Here is a 15440-nt window from a genome sequence, read left to right as displayed (position 1 = left end):
GCGCGGCTATTAACCACGTGACTTTCTGGGTATTTCTTCAGTCACATGACCCTGACGTCACTCCACCCTGCTGCGGCCACTGTGCGTGAAAGGCGAGTAGAATTAACATCAAACTGGTAAATACGAGTATAAAAGGTCCAAAGCAGCTGCGGGACTTCTGCTGTCTTGAGGCGAACCCCCCTTTTCAGGCTGCAGTTGTGACTTTAGCCTCCGGGGCTAGCTAGTGCGGCATCACCTAGCTCAGGAAGCTAACGAGCTGCTGCCAGTTTGTTTTTGTCATTTTGCTCTGAGGCAGTTAAAGGAGAAACCAGGCAAACATGACACAGATCGGCGGCGTCCAGCCGGTGTTCCTGGCAGTCACGGTACATCTGATTTTGGGTGAGTATGATAACGTAATTAACCTCGAAGGTCACGAACATAACTAACGAGTGCGTCTGGTACACCAGGCTTAGCCGAGTTAGCTTGTGTTGTTCATGACGCTCCTCTCAACCTTTGATTTGACGGGAGCGCGTCAACTATTGTGGTATTTTTCCAACAAAGCTGCGATTATGTGGCCCAAATAACGTGTTAAAACGATGAAGTAGAATGCATCTGATAAAGGGCGCATGCTTTATTAAAGCACTGCAGTTTACGGTTTAACCAGTCTAACCAGACCAACATTTAAATTCATATTCCACGACGAAAATATCTAAAAATAATCAGTAAAAATATATGATCATCTTACCCCATTTAATGGGTTATTTAGTGGTTTAGAAGCACAATAATGCAGTTGGAATGAAATCAGTAAATTAGTTTTGTGAGTACTAGTTGTCCGTGTTGCCTTCACGGACTAACCTTTTACATATATTTGGCATGAAAGACAAAATAAAGCTAAATAACACATATTAGTGCTGTCCAAAAGGATAAGATCTGTGCCTGGAACATTGGAAAACGTTCTCAAACTGAGAAAAAAAGACATTAGAGACCAATAAACTTAGTTTTGGTGCTGATAAACTCCTAAAGAGGAATTTGTGTAAAGAAACCTACTAACAATGATACCTGAATAAACTATATAAGTCACTGCACAGACTAACTAAGCATGAGAATCATTCCCAAAATAAATAATTACAACCCTTATTTCTGCTCCTTTTTTGTGTGGTTGGAAATAGAAATTAGCATTCCTTGGAAATACCTCAGTAAATCCCAGCTCCTCTAGATTTATATTTCCTTAAATACCTTTTGCCTCTTGCAGCCACTGTCCTGCATCAGACCTTTGCCACCGTGACCCCGCCTGTGACCACCGCTGTGCCGCACAAGGAGCCCGGCAGGCCAGACCAAGGAGACTACCAGGTGACCAGCAGTAATGGAACGGTGTGTTTTCTGGCATCCATGGGCCTCCAGCTCAACATCACCTTCAACTCAACCTCCCAGAACAAGGTACCTAAATGCTGAAGGAGCTCCTCTGATATGGAAGCAAATCTGTACATAATCCAAATTCAACTGGATCAACAAAAACGCTCTGTCATTTTCATAATGTAGCTGAAATGTGCGACTCATGAACGACAATAAGAAGAATAAGCAAACTTAATTTTAATTTTCTTCAGGACTGCTCACTCTGTGACCAATAAAATGAAGAAAGAGATGTTTAAGAGTTAATATTTCCCAGCAACTAGATACCAAAACTCAATTTGTAAACATTTTTAAATTTGTAGCTGCATCATTTCACTCCTAAATAAAATTAGAAATGCTTGATACTTGATAGTATGAACACTCACCGATGCATTTTGGTGTCGGGAGCAGCCTGAAGTGTTTGAACAGGATGTGAGGCACATGATGATCTGTTGTGTTGTTGCACCACCATCTTCTGGTGACCGGCACCACTCCACAAGTTTGTGTGGCCTGAGTATCATGGCTGGTGTTGACATACTTTGGAATCAGGCTTGTAGCGGCCCACTGGGGCTCACCCATGCATAAGTAAAAGTAAATTAATACTTTCTTAATATCGCGTGGGAACATCTTATCTCAAAATAACATCATTGTTTCTCTTTCTAACTTGATACCGAACATCCCACTTTTAATTCTTGGATTGTGTGGCAGCACTATGCAGAAAATGCAGTTTGGATGATTTATTTTTAATTTTATTTGTGTCTGTTACGGTACAGATTTGCTTGGATACATCCTGAGGTGATGGCAGGCAATGATTTGCTTTCCCCTCAGGCATCAATATTCTCATTTTATTCTCTCTTGAAATTGAAAAGACTCCTTTGTTTGCTCTCAGACTCTGCAGGAGGTCATTAACATTCAACCTAACCGGACAAAGAGCTCGGGATCATGTGACACAAGCAGCGCCCTTTTGACGCTCACCACAGATGCAGAGAAGACCAACCTCACCTTTGTTTTCGCCCTGGTAACTTCTCTCCTCTCTCTCCTGACTTACATAAACTCGCTGTTTTCCCTCCTGTGCTTCTCAAAACAACCGCTAGATGGCGCCAACGGTAAACTTGTTTTCTCCTCAGAACACTACATCCAATAAGTACCATCTAAGCGAAGTGTCTCTGTCAGCAGCTTTGTCTGACATGAAAGGTATGCAAACTCTGGTTACTATGGAGATATTTGTCGTGGAAGGCTCATGAGTCCCTGACAGCAGTAGCTAAATGTGCACTTGATGGCAGACACACTCAAAATAACACTGCTTGAATAATTGTAAATCAGCAATGACTTCACCTCTCTGTGTTCTCCTCTGTTCCAGAGACCTTCGTGGCCCAGAACCACAGTCTGGACTACCTGCGAGGCACCCTGGGGTTCTCTTACATGTGCCGTGAGAGGCAGACTCTCGGCGTGACCCCGGATTTCGCCATTAACACCTTCCAGGTGCAGGTGCAGCCCTTCGGTGTCACTGGAAAGCAGTTTGCTGCCGGTAAATTCTGGTTGGATGAAGAAGAAAATGATCATATAAATCGGTTAACAGTAGTTTGAAATTTGGGTTGTTTTTTTGTGTGTCTCCCAGCTGAAGAATGCCAGCTGGATAAAGATGACATGCTGATCCCCATCATCGTGGGAGCGGCGTTGGCGGCTCTCGTCCTCATCGTGCTCTCGGCGTACCTCATCGGCAGGAAGAGGAGCCACGCCGGCTACCAGTCCATTTGAGGTCCCTCGTCACCTTTAGGTTCCCCCAGGGCCAGCGTGCACTGTCCCACCCTTGAGATTAACCACTGTTTGATGAGACTTAACACTCCCTGTCCTCATCCTCTGTGTTCTGTTCTCTGCCCTCATCAGTAACACTGACCCTTAGTGGATGTTACTCTGATACATTCTGTTCAAAAAAAAAAAGGGAAATGGTTTGGAGATGACTGAACTGAACAAGTATCACTACATGTACAACAAGGGATGATATTAGGAGGTCTGTATTGTATTATACTATTTATGATATCTCTGATAGGAGTTTTGAGGGATTGGGGGCTTTCAGGAGATTGGTTTTTGGGAATGTTTATTAAGATTAACATCAAAAAGGGACTGTTTCAGGTTGTTAGTTCAGACTGTTAAAGTCTGAATGGTTTTACTGCAGCTTGGTGTTCATCCCTGATTTTGGGATATATATTTTTTTCACTAAGGGAAGCATGATGTGTCTATCCTCTGATTTTCGCCGTGTGTGGTAGAGTGTGCGGTTAATATAAGGCGACTCTGGCAGTGCCTGTTTCTTAAAGGAATACAACATCAGATTCTGTGCAGATCCATTAAAAGTGCATGTTCATTTTTTTGCTTTAGACTTGCAAACAAGCAGATTTAGTGACCTTTGAACACAGAACATATGCTAACATCTGAATCATGCTAACATCTCCTGGTCCAATGGGGTCCATTCTGTCATTTAGGAATAGTCACTAAATGGTACTACAGTACTGAAACAGTCTAAAAATACGAAGAGTGCTGGAAAAAGTGACTGTTGTTCCTTGATGGTTGTATTTCCTGGTTATTTCTTAGTCAAATTGCCCTGTGTGCCCTGAGAAACAGTCCTGCCCTGAAGTAATGTGGCCAAAAGGCTGTGGTCAGTCTTCACGAGTGCCTTCCCACGACAGAGATGAGATGGAGCCACTCGCTGACGCTGTGCTGTCCCGTCCCGCACAGCCTTCGTTTCCTGTTACTACCATAGAGTGTTTGTGTTTTCTGCCCTCCCTCATCTAAGGGTCCTGATTTAATGAGCTTTTAGAGTTGTTTGAACTGTTTTCTAAAGGAGAGGTCAATAAAACTGGATGAGTGAAGCCGAGTGAATTTGTCTTCTTTATATTTTGGGATATTTAGTGGAGCTTGGTCGTGAGAAGACTGAGGTGGATTCCTGCTCCCGAGTGTCAGGAACTAATGTGGTTGCAAAGTGACACTTTGTTCTGGAATTTGTTTGAATTTCTATTGTTTCAGAGATGTATGTATATTTAAACAAAGCAACATAAATCACTACTATCCTAATTTTATTTGTGTACTTTATACAACATTGTACAGTCCAATTCCAATAATTAGCTTTTAAATCACGATAGTCGTTAAATGCTGTTAAATGTTAACAGAAAACTATGACTTCATAATAATTGATCTGCCAAAGTTATAAAGTAAGTTAGAGAAACAAGGAAACATAAATTACATTTTGTCACACGTTTAAAGACAAACTCCGTTTAAAACTGCAGTTTTGAAGTTTGATTGCCGCTCGTCTCTTACCACTGCTGCCTCTAGGGGCGCTGCTGAGCCTCGGCTGGGTTCAATAAAAGTCCTGTTTTTTAACTCTAGTTGGAAATAAGTGAGATAAAATAATTGATGACATCAGCTCTCCATCCAGTAACCCCCAGCACGTATCAGCGGTGAGAGTGTTTCCTTTGTCCGATCACCAGCCAGCACTTTATGACCGTCCAGATTCTTCCTCCTGGATTTGCTTTGTGCATTTCTCTCTCAGTTTATGAACAGTCGTCATGGACAGGCTGCCGGGCTCTGTGAATATTCTCTGTCAAATAAAAGGCAACAGAATGTAAAACAAAAAAGGATCTTTGCACATTTTCGCCTTTGCTGTATCAGCCCATGGTAAGAATTTAACTGTCTTAAGCTACATTGACTACCTGGATTCCCATTTTAGTAGTGAAAATAAAAATCAAATTCTGCTTTAGGTGCTTTTCCGTCTAAACATCTCTGACATTAACAGTGTCCAGCTGGAGCCAACTAGAGACTAAAAATCTAGTCAAAGATTTTCCTCGGGTAAGATGCTTCGCTACTGTTAAAGACGTCTGTGTTGGAAGGCTACAGTTCAGGAGGTAACTGAGATTTAACACAATTGCTTTTAAATACTAAACCAAATAACTACAATAAGGAAGAAGAGTAATATTGAATAACTCTTCAGAATTTTACAGATTTTAGACACAATAGGAAGTCAAAGATCATCTCTGGTGAGCAGTTACTCCAGAAAAAGGGCCCCACCTGCATGAAGGAATGACATTCCAGAGAAAACGCTCCACAGGTGATCTGTCTGAAGCACTGACACACGTCAGGCAGCGAGCGGGCTCGCAGGATCTCCGGCTGGTGGTGCATGATGAGCGTCAGAGCAACACGGAACAGAACCTTGGAGCCTTCGTAGAAGAGACAGTCCCAGACCCGCAGGACCGTCTGCAGGGGACAGAAACCACGGGGAGTTTGGAAAAGATTTACGCCAACACGCTCCAGTTTTCTCTCACCTCAATCGGGAGAACGTCAACATAGAGGCAGATGAACCAGCGGGACACCACCAGCATCCATATGCCAGGATACTGGGCCATGAGCTGTCCCACTGCAGGAGATTTCATCTTCACCAGCTCGCTGAGCACCTCCACGTCCGCCTTCAGACCCAACATGGACGGGCTGTAATAATCTGTCAGACAACATTTTAGAGGCTAATCGCTTCAGTAAGTAAAGTAAATACTTGCTGTACGACATGACCTTTGGGTTAAACAGGATGCGGTGTCTGCTGCTATAGAAAATTAGCCATTGCGTCTTTGTAATTGTAGTTTTCCTCCCTGACTTTCCATATCACTCCTGCATAACTAAAAATAAAGACAAATGCCCTGAAATTAAGAGTGAATTAAGATTCACATTCTATTCCCGTGTAGATTAGAAAAGTGGCCACAAATCCCCACCCGGGCAAGCACACATGGTGACATATCTCAAACACACCCAAAGGTTTCACAGTCACGTGGAGCCTGGGTGGTGTTTCCATTCATCTCAAAGGATTTCTCTCATGTTCAATTCCTGATATTATCAGCAGAATAGGAGTGCAGGTTATAGTTGGTTCCTCCTGAGGAAGGTCATTCCGGTGATATCCAATTATAGGATTAATGCCGACCTTGTTTGATCCTTCATCAGGAGCGTTTTACACCCCCAGAGGTTTTCCAGCATTGACCTTTTCCATCAAAGGTACCTGGTAACATTTTGGCTAACAAGGCATCCATGAGCCAGAATGACTTCTCCTCATCTTTGGTGATGATGATGAGGTATCCTGCGATGAAGTTCATACCCTGGAACAAACACAGGCCGCTCTGATTCCCTCCGATTCTCCGGATCACCGATCAGACATGGACACATACTTAATTACTGACTATCGCAGCCTTGTGTTATCCCATCAGATTCAACTGTGTGGCTGCAACTCCTACTAGATGATGTGGCCGTTGTCTTCACCTGGCAGTACCCCACAGCCTTATTATGGTGACCGTAGGCGACGAGCACGTTGAACAGGGAGCTCTGCAGACTCGCTTCAGACTTGAAGAGGATGTTGTCAGGAAAGGTCCGATGAATGTCTGGCAAAAAAAAAAAGTACTTTCACACTGCTAATGCAAGTCGCTTAAGGAGAGAATGAGGGCTGACATGTTCTTCCGACCGTTTGACCTTCAGCAGGAGGAGCTGGAGCTGCTCAGCCCAGGCGTGACGGCCTCACCTGCGTGAATGGTCTCCGTCAGCGGGGCTTGGTGCCGCGCGGCCAGCAGGGACCGGTAATAACCGGGGCGGCTCTCCAGTTGTTCCTGTGCGCCACTGGCTGCCATCCAGATCCTGGCGCGGTGCTCGCCGGGCACGCCTTTGCGCACGTACCTTTTCACTTTGAGAAAGATTGGTTTATCTGCAGGAGCACAGGGATGAACAGGAAGCAGAGAGGCTGCGTTCACGATCCGTCACCTGTCAGGTTCTTCTCAATGTGCGGGCTCTCCTGCAGGAGCTTGGACCATCTGAGAGACCGTCTGTTGAGAACGGCCACATACTCGTTCATCATTTCTTTGTAGGACTCGTAGTCGTGAGCTCTCTCAAAGCCATAGGGGTCAATCCTGCAGCGACAGTTTACACACTTCTACAGTCAGGCAGCAACTGAGGAACTCCAAAGACCGACTGGCTTGAGCGGCTTTGAACACATCACCAGAAAGCTCGTCTTAATCCCGAGATCCTGTCTGACTCCGTTGGTGCTATTATGGATGATATTACAGCCATGAAACAGCTTTAACAGAGAAACAGGAAGCACTGAAAGGGCCGACACCTGGGCCATCTGCCCCCCCCCCCCCCCGGCCCTCTTTCACCGGGCTGTTGTCTGACAGTTCAGCCTGGACCAGCTCGAGTTTCTCCAGCAGGGAGATCAAATGTCTCTGCTGAACGATCAGCCCGTTTCCAATTACACTCAGTTACAAGCAGCTAAAACAGAACCTTCAGCAACTCCCAGAAAATCATTGACAGCGTTCCCAGGAGTGAGTTATTGGATGGGGGTGGGGTGTTGACTGGGAGCAGCACCGCAAACCAGACGAGCTGAGAGAACAAGGACATGGAAGACACGTTCAAGTATCAGCAGATTCAAACGTACCTTTCACCGTCGGGGTCGTGAGGGAGCGGGCGAGGAAGACCTCCTGACGCTGGCCTCTCCATCGCGTGTCTGCTGGAGCAGGTTCAGGACTCACACATCTGTATTCCGGCTCGGAGCATCAGCTGACTGGCTGAGGGGGCGGGGCCACAGGTGGAGGTGACACCCAGGTAATGTCCACACTTATGTGTACATGCAAAACAGCCGGCGAAAGGCGAGTGTTTGCCCTTTATCATGGCTACCGACCACAACGGGTTTGTAAATAACAAAGGAAACAGGAGGCGGCAAAGATTTAGCAATAAATCCAAACCCAACCAGCTTTTTGTGTCCAATTTTATGTGTCCAATCATCCCCGTGCACGACTGAAGCTGCCACCCCACCCTAAACATTCTTTTTCAGGCTTCAGAGGAGCCGAGAGAGAAAAGCATGTCCGTGGATGGTAATGGGAGGACTTTTAATTGATATTTCATCTTATTCAAGCACCTGTTCTATAATTACAAGGTGACTTTTGAGAAACCACACAGCTGATTTATTCTGCCTGTGAAAGGTGACGGAACCCACAGACCCGAAGACTCAAATAAAGTCTGGAGAAAAAAAGAAATCACAAACTTCTGACTCGTGTGAATGAAGATGAAAGTGGTAGCAAATGTCACCTGACCTTTATTTTATTGTGGTGTAAACAATCCTTCCAATTCCAGTACCAAGTTCCATCACCATTTATGACACAACTGATATTAACACATATCAGCACTCATCAGGGTGAATATTTGATTCGCTTTAAGCCGTATTTAGCACGTTTGTGTGGGCTAACGTGGGATGCTGAATAGTTTCGTGGGATTTTAAATCTGGTTTCACTGGTTTAATGTGACATAATGGAAAAAAAACGTATGCTTTATTAATCACTTTAAATGAACAATATACTACTTACATTATGCATCAACACTGATCTAATTGCACTACTTTCTGTAACAGATGGGCTTGAAGAGAAACACGGAACATATTTATACTTAAGGCCTTTTTGTTTTCTGGTTGACTCTCGGCTTCTGAGCGGATGGCTTCACGCCACCATAACATAACATATGTACCATGCAACCGTAAAGGTATTAACTTTAAAATTCCCTTTAATGCTGCTCCATCAAAGCATCAAGACATAAAACGCTTTTTTTAAACCAACCAGTGACCCCTCCCCACATCTTCCTACAAGAAACCAACACCAATTTTCGGAGTTAAAGCACTTTTTCCCACAGGGTGAAATGTTTTTTGTTTTGTAAAACGTTCAAACATGCATTCAAGCGCTCGCACCAACTCGGTGACATCACAGAACCACCAAATACTTATTCTGAGGCATCCTTTTATCACTTATATTATTTACTGTACATAAAGGTTCATCTTCTGTACTTTATAAATTGAACATGTTTATATTATTCTTCATATAGCTCTGTTTTCAAACTGTCCTCGTAGCTACAGTATGTACAGTAAGAATGTCCGTGGTCCTGATGGCGCTGGTGTGGGGAGCATCCTGTCCCAGGGAGACGCGGGACTCCATCAGAATGTGGCACGACGCACGGCTGGCCCGGGACGGGCTCCAAATGCAGTTTTCCACCGTCCTGTTGCCTTAGCGTACACGCAGCAGGTGGTCCATCTCTGGGCACTGAGGCGCTCCACACCTGCGACCTGAGCGCAGGAGGGGGGGGGGCGCGCCGAAGGCAGCGGCCGGACGGCGGCCGTCCCGGCAGCGTCTCGCCACGACCAACGCTGCCGGCTCATCTCAAAGTCTGCGCTCGGGCCGCCGAAGGCCGGCTTCCCGTCAGTCTGAAGTGCTTCCGTCTTCTCACCAAAGTTTACAATTTCACTCTTTTGTACAAGTCTTAAAAAGAAACTATGAAGTCACTGTAAAAGAACCCGGGTCCTGGTGCGCCGCGGCTGCGGCTGGACTTAGAGAGTTTTGCGTTTTGATCCCGTTACGATCGGACGGGCAAATTCCACAAAATCGTCTATCAGGACCGGCCACGCTCCTGGAAGACAAACCCTGGTTAGTGACGGACGCGGAGCACAGACGGGATGTTCTGGCCGCCCACACTCACCCTCCTCGTCATAATTTGACATGTCGTCTGCAATCATGTTCCCAAAGTCCAACAGTAAGTTCCAGGTGTCCTTGGGGATGGATCGTTTGTGGTGTTCCTGCAGGTGACAAGTGTTGCTGAACACATCTGGACACACGCGGCTCAGCCCCCCCCCACCGACCCAGTAGCCCTTTAGCACTGGGAACTGTGCCCCCGGTCCGAGGAGGCGCTCGTTCTACCCCACATCGATACTTAGATCATACGTGACGGGCTGCAGGTGCCTTTATTGGTTAAACCATTCAAATTTCATTGCACCTTTGGACATATTTGATCGTGTTTTATTCCTGTTTCATCCCTTAAACTCACCAAAAGGAATCTGTTCCAGAGATCAAGAAACTTAAACCTCCCTGATAGGACCAGGTTCCAGTAGGCTACGGCCATCTCCAAGTCTAGAAAAAAGAGAGACAAATGAGAAAGGCTGATCCCAGCAGAGGTCAGTGAGACCGTTCCCAGGTCACTGCTTACCCAGACCCTTCTGTGTAGGATTTTTGGCAAAGTTAAAGGTGAACTGGTAGAAATCCTTGAACTTTGTACCGTCTTTGAGCTCCTGCTCCAGCCTGGGCAGGATGGTCTTCAGTTTTTCTGGGCTGTCACACCTAAAACACACCAGACCAGTTAACCCCCACCCCAGAAACAGATTAAATAGAGCGGACACACAAACATACTGACATCATCTTTGACACCTGAAACTCAAACTTCAAACCGCTGCAGCTCTCCCAGGCCGTGATTCCGAGAAGACACAGAATACTGTGGCTGAGTGGCTCTATATATAGACGGCTGTCTGAGCCGCACTGGGTCGCCGTGTTTATGTCAACTGCTGCTTCCTCTTAATTACCAAGTCAATTTCACCCCCTTTTTACTTTATAACATTAAACCTTGGTGACTCTCAATGGAGCCAATGTTTAATGCAGCAAACTATGAACTGCTCTCTTTTAGCTTCATACTGCACCGTATTACCCGTCCAGTCAAACCATAATGGACTGGTTAGATGTTGTTCTACTTCCTGACGACCTCTCCACCTGGAACATGTCGTCCCTCCAGTAATAAACAACAAATAACACAAATTGTGCTGCTATAGAGTTCCGTGTAGCCACTGTAAATACTTTTCCACAGTGTAAAGTTCCATTAATGAGTTTAGTACTTGTGTTTTCATGTGTCTTTTGATCTTTCCCCCCTAAATCCTGACAGAACCTCAAACGACCTGCAGAGCATAAACAGAGCACACGCCCCGGCCCAGGCCGAGCCAGCACTCATATAAGATCCTGCCGAAGGTCCGACTCTCACCCCAGCTCTGTCATTCCATCCATAAATTCCTTTTTGGAGAACTCGCACTGAGTGGCAGCGCGGAACTTCCAGGCCACGACCAGCACCGTGATGCTGGTGGGATCCAAGGAGAGGTCATCACAAAACTGCTGGATCCCGTCGATGCCAATCTTGTTCTCATCCTGGGGATCTACCCGTGGGGAAAGATCCCACATGTCCAACCGTTAGATAAACCACAACCTCACTCATAGAAATCTATTAAAGTGCAACACAAACTTCATTACCCACGATCCTGCTCACCTTTGTAGCGGTTGTAGAGCTGCTCGAGCCTCTTCCGGTCCACTGATGTTTTCATGGATTCTTTACAATACAGATCTGGATTCTGAAAGTAGTTGTCCGTAGCAACCTCTAGTTTCCAGTCATTCTGCGTGAGGCAGTACACAGCTGTCTTCTCCCCAGCCTGTGTGAAAGACATGAACTGCCGCACCTTGTCCCTCTGCGAAGACTTCAGCTTATGCTGCGTGAGAACGGGACAGGGGCTGTCAGACACGGGTGCGATGAGACCGCAGAGCACCGACACCAGGACGCAGACGCAGAACAGAAGACAGACGGAAACAAACAGCGGCAAGGAAAACTCCACAGGCATTCAGGCAGGCGGGAAGAGAAGACAGCACCACTGACACATACTTAAAGAGGTTAGGCTGTCAGGCTGACAAACACAGGTTACGCGGGGCTGTCCAACACGGCAACACGGCTTATTCTGTTTGGGGGGGGGTCTGGGCATCTCAAAGCACACGCTGTACCCAAGAGGGCCCCTCAGATAGCTCCATTCATAGATGTAACATGAGACACAGGATGCCATCAACAGGACCTCAAGGTGTAACAAGTCTGGTGTGCAGCACACACACACACACACACACACACACACACACACACGGGCCTCTGAGTTAGACGGCAGTGAGTTTGTTGGGCTACAGGAAGAAAGTAACAAAACAGGAGCGGATCACTTGAGATCCACTAATATGAGAAACGCACCACAAAAGGGATCCCAATACTAAAATGATGGCGTTGCTTCAGGTTCCACCAGTGTGAGTGGACTGGCATTAACTTCCTGTCCGTTCGGGCCACATCCGTTATTCCCACTACAGTGGTGTAACTGATATATGAATTATTTGGGGATAATTGGCAGCTTAATTAATTGACGATCATGTTTAAATAGAGCTGCTGACACACTTGGTTCTAATTGTTGCTTTTTCCCTCCAACAAGCAGGCTGGGGTTCTTCTTTTCCACAAAATAACTCCAAAAGCTATGGACACATTGAATGAAATCTCCAGGAAATGTTCATAATCTGCCAAAGAAGACCTCTAAATTTGGATGATGTTCCAGATTCCGGAGGGGCTCTGACCTTTGACCTTTCGGAGATCATAGGTGATGGTCAAAGCCAACCTGCTGATATGTAACCTGGCGTCACTTGACAACATGTGAGGAAATGAGCCGTTTTAATTTGAACAAGCACCATTAAAGGAAGACCCCTCCGATCTCTCTCACGGGTGCCTTGATTCTCTAAATGGAATCACAGTAATCTGCCCCCTCAATCAGTGATCCTTTCAGAGGCTCGCTCTTAAATACAGGAGCAGCCATATACGGAGGCACACAGCCTCCCTGGAGGGATTCCACTTAGTTTTGTGTGTGGCTCAATATGAGGCAGCGGCTTGTTTCCTTTTACTTTCTTGCCACACTAACAGTGACTTGAAGGGTGAATAAATGCATGAGATTAACTTGGCAACAGATGTGAATTCAGAATCCTTTCACCTTATTATATCAGTGAACTTTCTCATGAATTACATGATGCTGCTAAAAACATCTGCAACAAGTGTTTAATGAGACGCTAATGTGAGCGCTTGCCTCAAATCACCTGTCAAAACGCTGCACGGAGCACCGAAATAGAGCCGTTCCCCATCCCAACCTTCCATTCTAGTAACACCTTTCCACCCTAATATGAACATTTACTCCCGAAAAGTCAAGTACATCAGCCAAACACCTTTGTCCACGAGACACAGGGAGCATCCATGTAACCTAACCCTAACCCTAACCCTAACAATGAATGATCCTTAACAATGTCGTGTTTGAAATGATGGAGCTAAATCACCAATCAAATCTAACTATACAAACTAAACAATGGAAATGTTCCAGCAAATGACACAGTTTGTCTTTCTACCAGAGATGGGACTGAGCTCCGAGTGCTCCAGTGAGAACGTCTGTCTCAGAACAGCTGTCAGCCACCTTTGGACCGAACCTCCAGTCATGCGGGAGCTGAGCGTCTGGGTCAGCCCACTGCTCCAGAGATGCTGAGTGTCCGGATCAGGATAAAGCTGTGGAGGAGACCTGCTAAACACAGTCCCACTGATGCTACAGTCAGTGGACTTGTGATAAGCAGCTGATTCGGAAGCAACGTGTCCTCGAGGTGAATGTGTTCTAATGCATTTGGGTCAAAAATGTCATTTGATTTTTTGACATTTTAGGGGAACCTGAGCTTCCATTGCAGCCTTGGACTAATTGCTGCTGCCTCAGACTCCAACTTAGGCATCAACATTCAGCATCGCATCAACTCACATTAACATTAACAATTTGATGATTGCAAACAACCACAGCATCAGTAACGACCCTGTTCCCAGCGCAGTCAGACGAGGGGAACGGCGTTGGGTTGACCCAGCAGCAGACCCCCCCCCCCCCCCCCAACAGTCCAAGGATGCTTCTGATGGTGAGTGAATGAGTGATGTCCACACTGCTGCTCCACTGACAGTAAGACATTAAGCAGCCCCGTGGCTATTTCTATTGAACAGCAAAATAAAGGCCCCGTGGCCTGTTATATCTATTTCTATAGAACTGAAGCCACCGTTGCCAGCGCCAGGTCCATGTCCCTAAATTATGAAGCAGATGGAAGCTGTTGCAGTCATGAGACTGGATTTGTAATCAGACGTGTAATAACTGGCATCAGAGCGACGTGAATTAGACAACTAACAATACTTAATGTACATAAAACACATATTCACCGACTCGTTGCTGAGTAGTTAATCATAAAATGAAAACAAATTGGCCGTTTTACATTGGCCACTGTCACGAACACTAAAAAAGAAAGAAAAGCGTCATAATACACAGTTGTAAGTGGCAATGAACAATCCTGGGGTAGAGGGGCCCACGGCTATATTCTTACAGGGGGCCAATGTTTCGATCTGTGCCTCGCCTTCCCCCCAGGGTGCTAAACTATGATGAGACACCCACATATAAAATGTGCCCATCTTCCCTTTGCAGCCACGTGTATTTGTCCCTGTAGTTTCTGACTGTAGTTGAAGTCAATCATCCCTTAGTTCTAACACAGTGTAACCTCGTTGGAACAGTGTGTGTTGCTGTGACTTCAAATGTCACCAAATGTCAGGGTCCTCAAACCAGTTGTCTCCCAAGCACAAGAGGACAAACTGAGTCAAAGGCAGTGGCCCAGAAGGACAGACTTCACAATAAAAGCATCAGCAACCCCAGCTGAACACCCAGGGCCCGCAAAACACCAGTGCGAATACATGTGGGTCCGCTACATAGTGACACTGGCTAGCGTTAGCCACAATATGTTACTGGCCTTAACCATGACAGCAATCCTGCACCCGGCTGTGGGGAAATGGGAAAGCCAGAACGATTCCCGGATGACCCAGTGTGAGTGTGTGTTTCAGGACCGAATGCAGACTTGCTTACAGCCCAAGTTGCCATTAGGGACGCGTAGCTAGCTGCTCTCAAAATACCTACTGACCTTTCCTGTAATAGCAGCGAACAAAGTAACTCATCATAACAGGCGTGATAGGGCACGACACAGTATGAATTTTAATAACAAGACGGTAGCAAAGAAGGCAAACCTTCATGGCACTAATGACAACGCCTGGGTGTGTGTTTATTTTGATTACCTACCATTTTCACACTCGCTGTTTGACCAATTTGGAAAGCCGACTGTCTGTCGCTGTTTCTTCTTCTTCGTTCTGCTTTTTAAACAGCAAATGACAGATGTGGTGACGAGGGAAACAGCGCCGCCACCTGTCCGGGAGGGCGAACTACAGTCACAAAACTTGGCAAATGCAACACGCAAACGACTCGTAAACAAATCCGACAAAAATGACTACAGTAGTCCCTTTACTCCCCGCATGTTTTAAAAATCTTTCTTTGCAGCATTAAGTGTCCTGGAACAGTGCTTTTC

General features: G+C 45.9%; 3 protein-coding genes and 1 long non-coding RNA gene across 6 annotated transcripts; 2 read left to right on the top strand and 2 right to left on the bottom strand.

Annotated features, from left to right (window-relative positions):
* Positions 1-23: 23 nt before the first annotated feature.
* lamp1b (lysosomal associated membrane protein 1b) lies at positions 24-4240 on the top strand. The gene is made up of 6 exons (XM_003961786.3): positions 24-378; positions 1232-1416; positions 2258-2386; positions 2496-2562; positions 2729-2896; positions 2987-4240. The coding sequence occupies exons 1-6, from the start codon at positions 318-320 to the stop codon at positions 3124-3126; spliced, it is 750 nt and encodes a 249-aa protein (XP_003961835.1). The 5' UTR covers positions 24-317; the 3' UTR covers positions 3127-4240.
* A 184-nt stretch (positions 4241-4424) lies between these two features.
* LOC101074019 (growth hormone-regulated TBC protein 1-A-like) lies at positions 4425-8071 on the bottom strand. Of its 2 annotated transcripts, XM_003961787.3 has the most exons (8): positions 7820-8069; positions 7150-7295; positions 6914-7072; positions 6658-6776; positions 6401-6497; positions 5682-5854; positions 5428-5613; positions 4425-4960 (listed from the first exon to the last, which is right to left on the bottom strand). In XM_003961787.3, exons 1-8 carry the CDS (start codon positions 7879-7881, stop codon positions 4859-4861), a joined length of 1044 nt encoding a protein of 347 aa, XP_003961836.1. In that variant the 5' UTR covers positions 7882-8069; the 3' UTR covers positions 4425-4858. The 2 variants fall into 2 exon arrangements, with proteins under 2 accessions (XP_003961836.1, XP_029698685.1); XM_029842825.1 differs by lacking the exon at positions 6401-6497 and having other exon boundaries at positions 6633-6776; positions 7820-8071.
* Positions 4898-5465, top strand: LOC105417026 (uncharacterized). The gene is made up of 3 exons (XR_964873.2): positions 4898-5037; positions 5121-5264; positions 5351-5465. It is a non-coding gene; the product is annotated as an uncharacterized lncRNA (long non-coding RNA).
* Positions 8072-8465: 394 nt separating the features above from the next.
* LOC101079949 (DCN1-like protein 1) lies at positions 8466-15279 on the bottom strand. Of its 2 annotated transcripts, XM_003961726.3 has the most exons (7): positions 15158-15279; positions 11503-11719; positions 11224-11392; positions 10405-10535; positions 10246-10328; positions 9901-9997; positions 8466-9831 (listed from the first exon to the last, which is right to left on the bottom strand). In XM_003961726.3, the coding sequence occupies exons 1-7, from the start codon at positions 15158-15160 to the stop codon at positions 9752-9754; spliced, it is 780 nt and encodes a 259-aa protein (XP_003961775.1). In that variant the 5' UTR covers positions 15161-15279; the 3' UTR covers positions 8466-9751. The 2 variants fall into 2 exon arrangements, with proteins under 2 accessions (XP_003961775.1, XP_029697194.1); XM_029841334.1 differs by lacking the exon at positions 15158-15279 and having other exon boundaries at positions 11503-12092.
* Positions 15280-15440: the final 161 nt, after the last annotated feature.

Source organism: Takifugu rubripes, chromosome 1 (genome assembly GCF_901000725.2).
Source record: "Takifugu rubripes chromosome 1, fTakRub1.2, whole genome shotgun sequence".
Lineage (NCBI taxonomy): Eukaryota > Metazoa > Chordata > Actinopteri > Tetraodontiformes > Tetraodontidae > Takifugu > Takifugu rubripes.
Note: the sequence above shows the minus strand (reverse complement) of the source record. Positions and strands in the feature narration are given on the sequence as shown.

What these genes read in the sequence shown, in the direction of transcription:
- LOC101074019 (XM_003961787.3), bottom strand. Translation starts at nt 7,881, where the DNA reads ATGGAGAGGCCAGCGTCAGGAGGTCTTCCTCGCCCGCTCCCTCACGAC. An exon ending in GACGGAGACCATTCACGCAG is followed by an intron (nt 6,777 to 6,913) that starts GTGAGGCCGTCA and finishes TTTTTTTGCCAG; the next exon opens with ACATTCATCGGACCTTTCCT. An exon ending in AATGTCATTCCTTCATGCAG is followed by an intron (nt 4,961 to 5,427) that starts GTGGGGCCCTTT and finishes TTTATTTGACAG; the next exon opens with AGAATATTCACAGAGCCCGG.
- lamp1b (XM_003961786.3), top strand. Translation starts at nt 318, where the DNA reads ATGACACAGATCGGCGGCGTCCAGCCGGTGTTCCTGGCAGTCACGGTA. An exon ending in ACTCAACCTCCCAGAACAAG is followed by an intron (nt 1,417 to 2,257) that starts GTACCTAAATGC and finishes GTTTGCTCTCAG; the next exon opens with ACTCTGCAGGAGGTCATTAA. An exon ending in AGCTTTGTCTGACATGAAAG is followed by an intron (nt 2,563 to 2,728) that starts GTATGCAAACTC and finishes CCTCTGTTCCAG; the next exon opens with AGACCTTCGTGGCCCAGAAC.
- LOC101079949 (XM_029841334.1), bottom strand. Translation starts at nt 11,848, where the DNA reads ATGCCTGTGGAGTTTTCCTTGCCGCTGTTTGTTTCCGTCTGTCTTCTG. An exon ending in GCTCTACAACCGCTACAAAG is followed by an intron (nt 11,393 to 11,502) that starts GTGAGCAGGATC and finishes CCCCACGGGTAG; the next exon opens with ATCCCCAGGATGAGAACAAG. An exon ending in GATGGAATGACAGAGCTGGG is followed by an intron (nt 10,536 to 11,223) that starts GTGAGAGTCGGA and finishes GGTGTGTTTTAG; the next exon opens with GTGTGACAGCCCAGAAAAAC.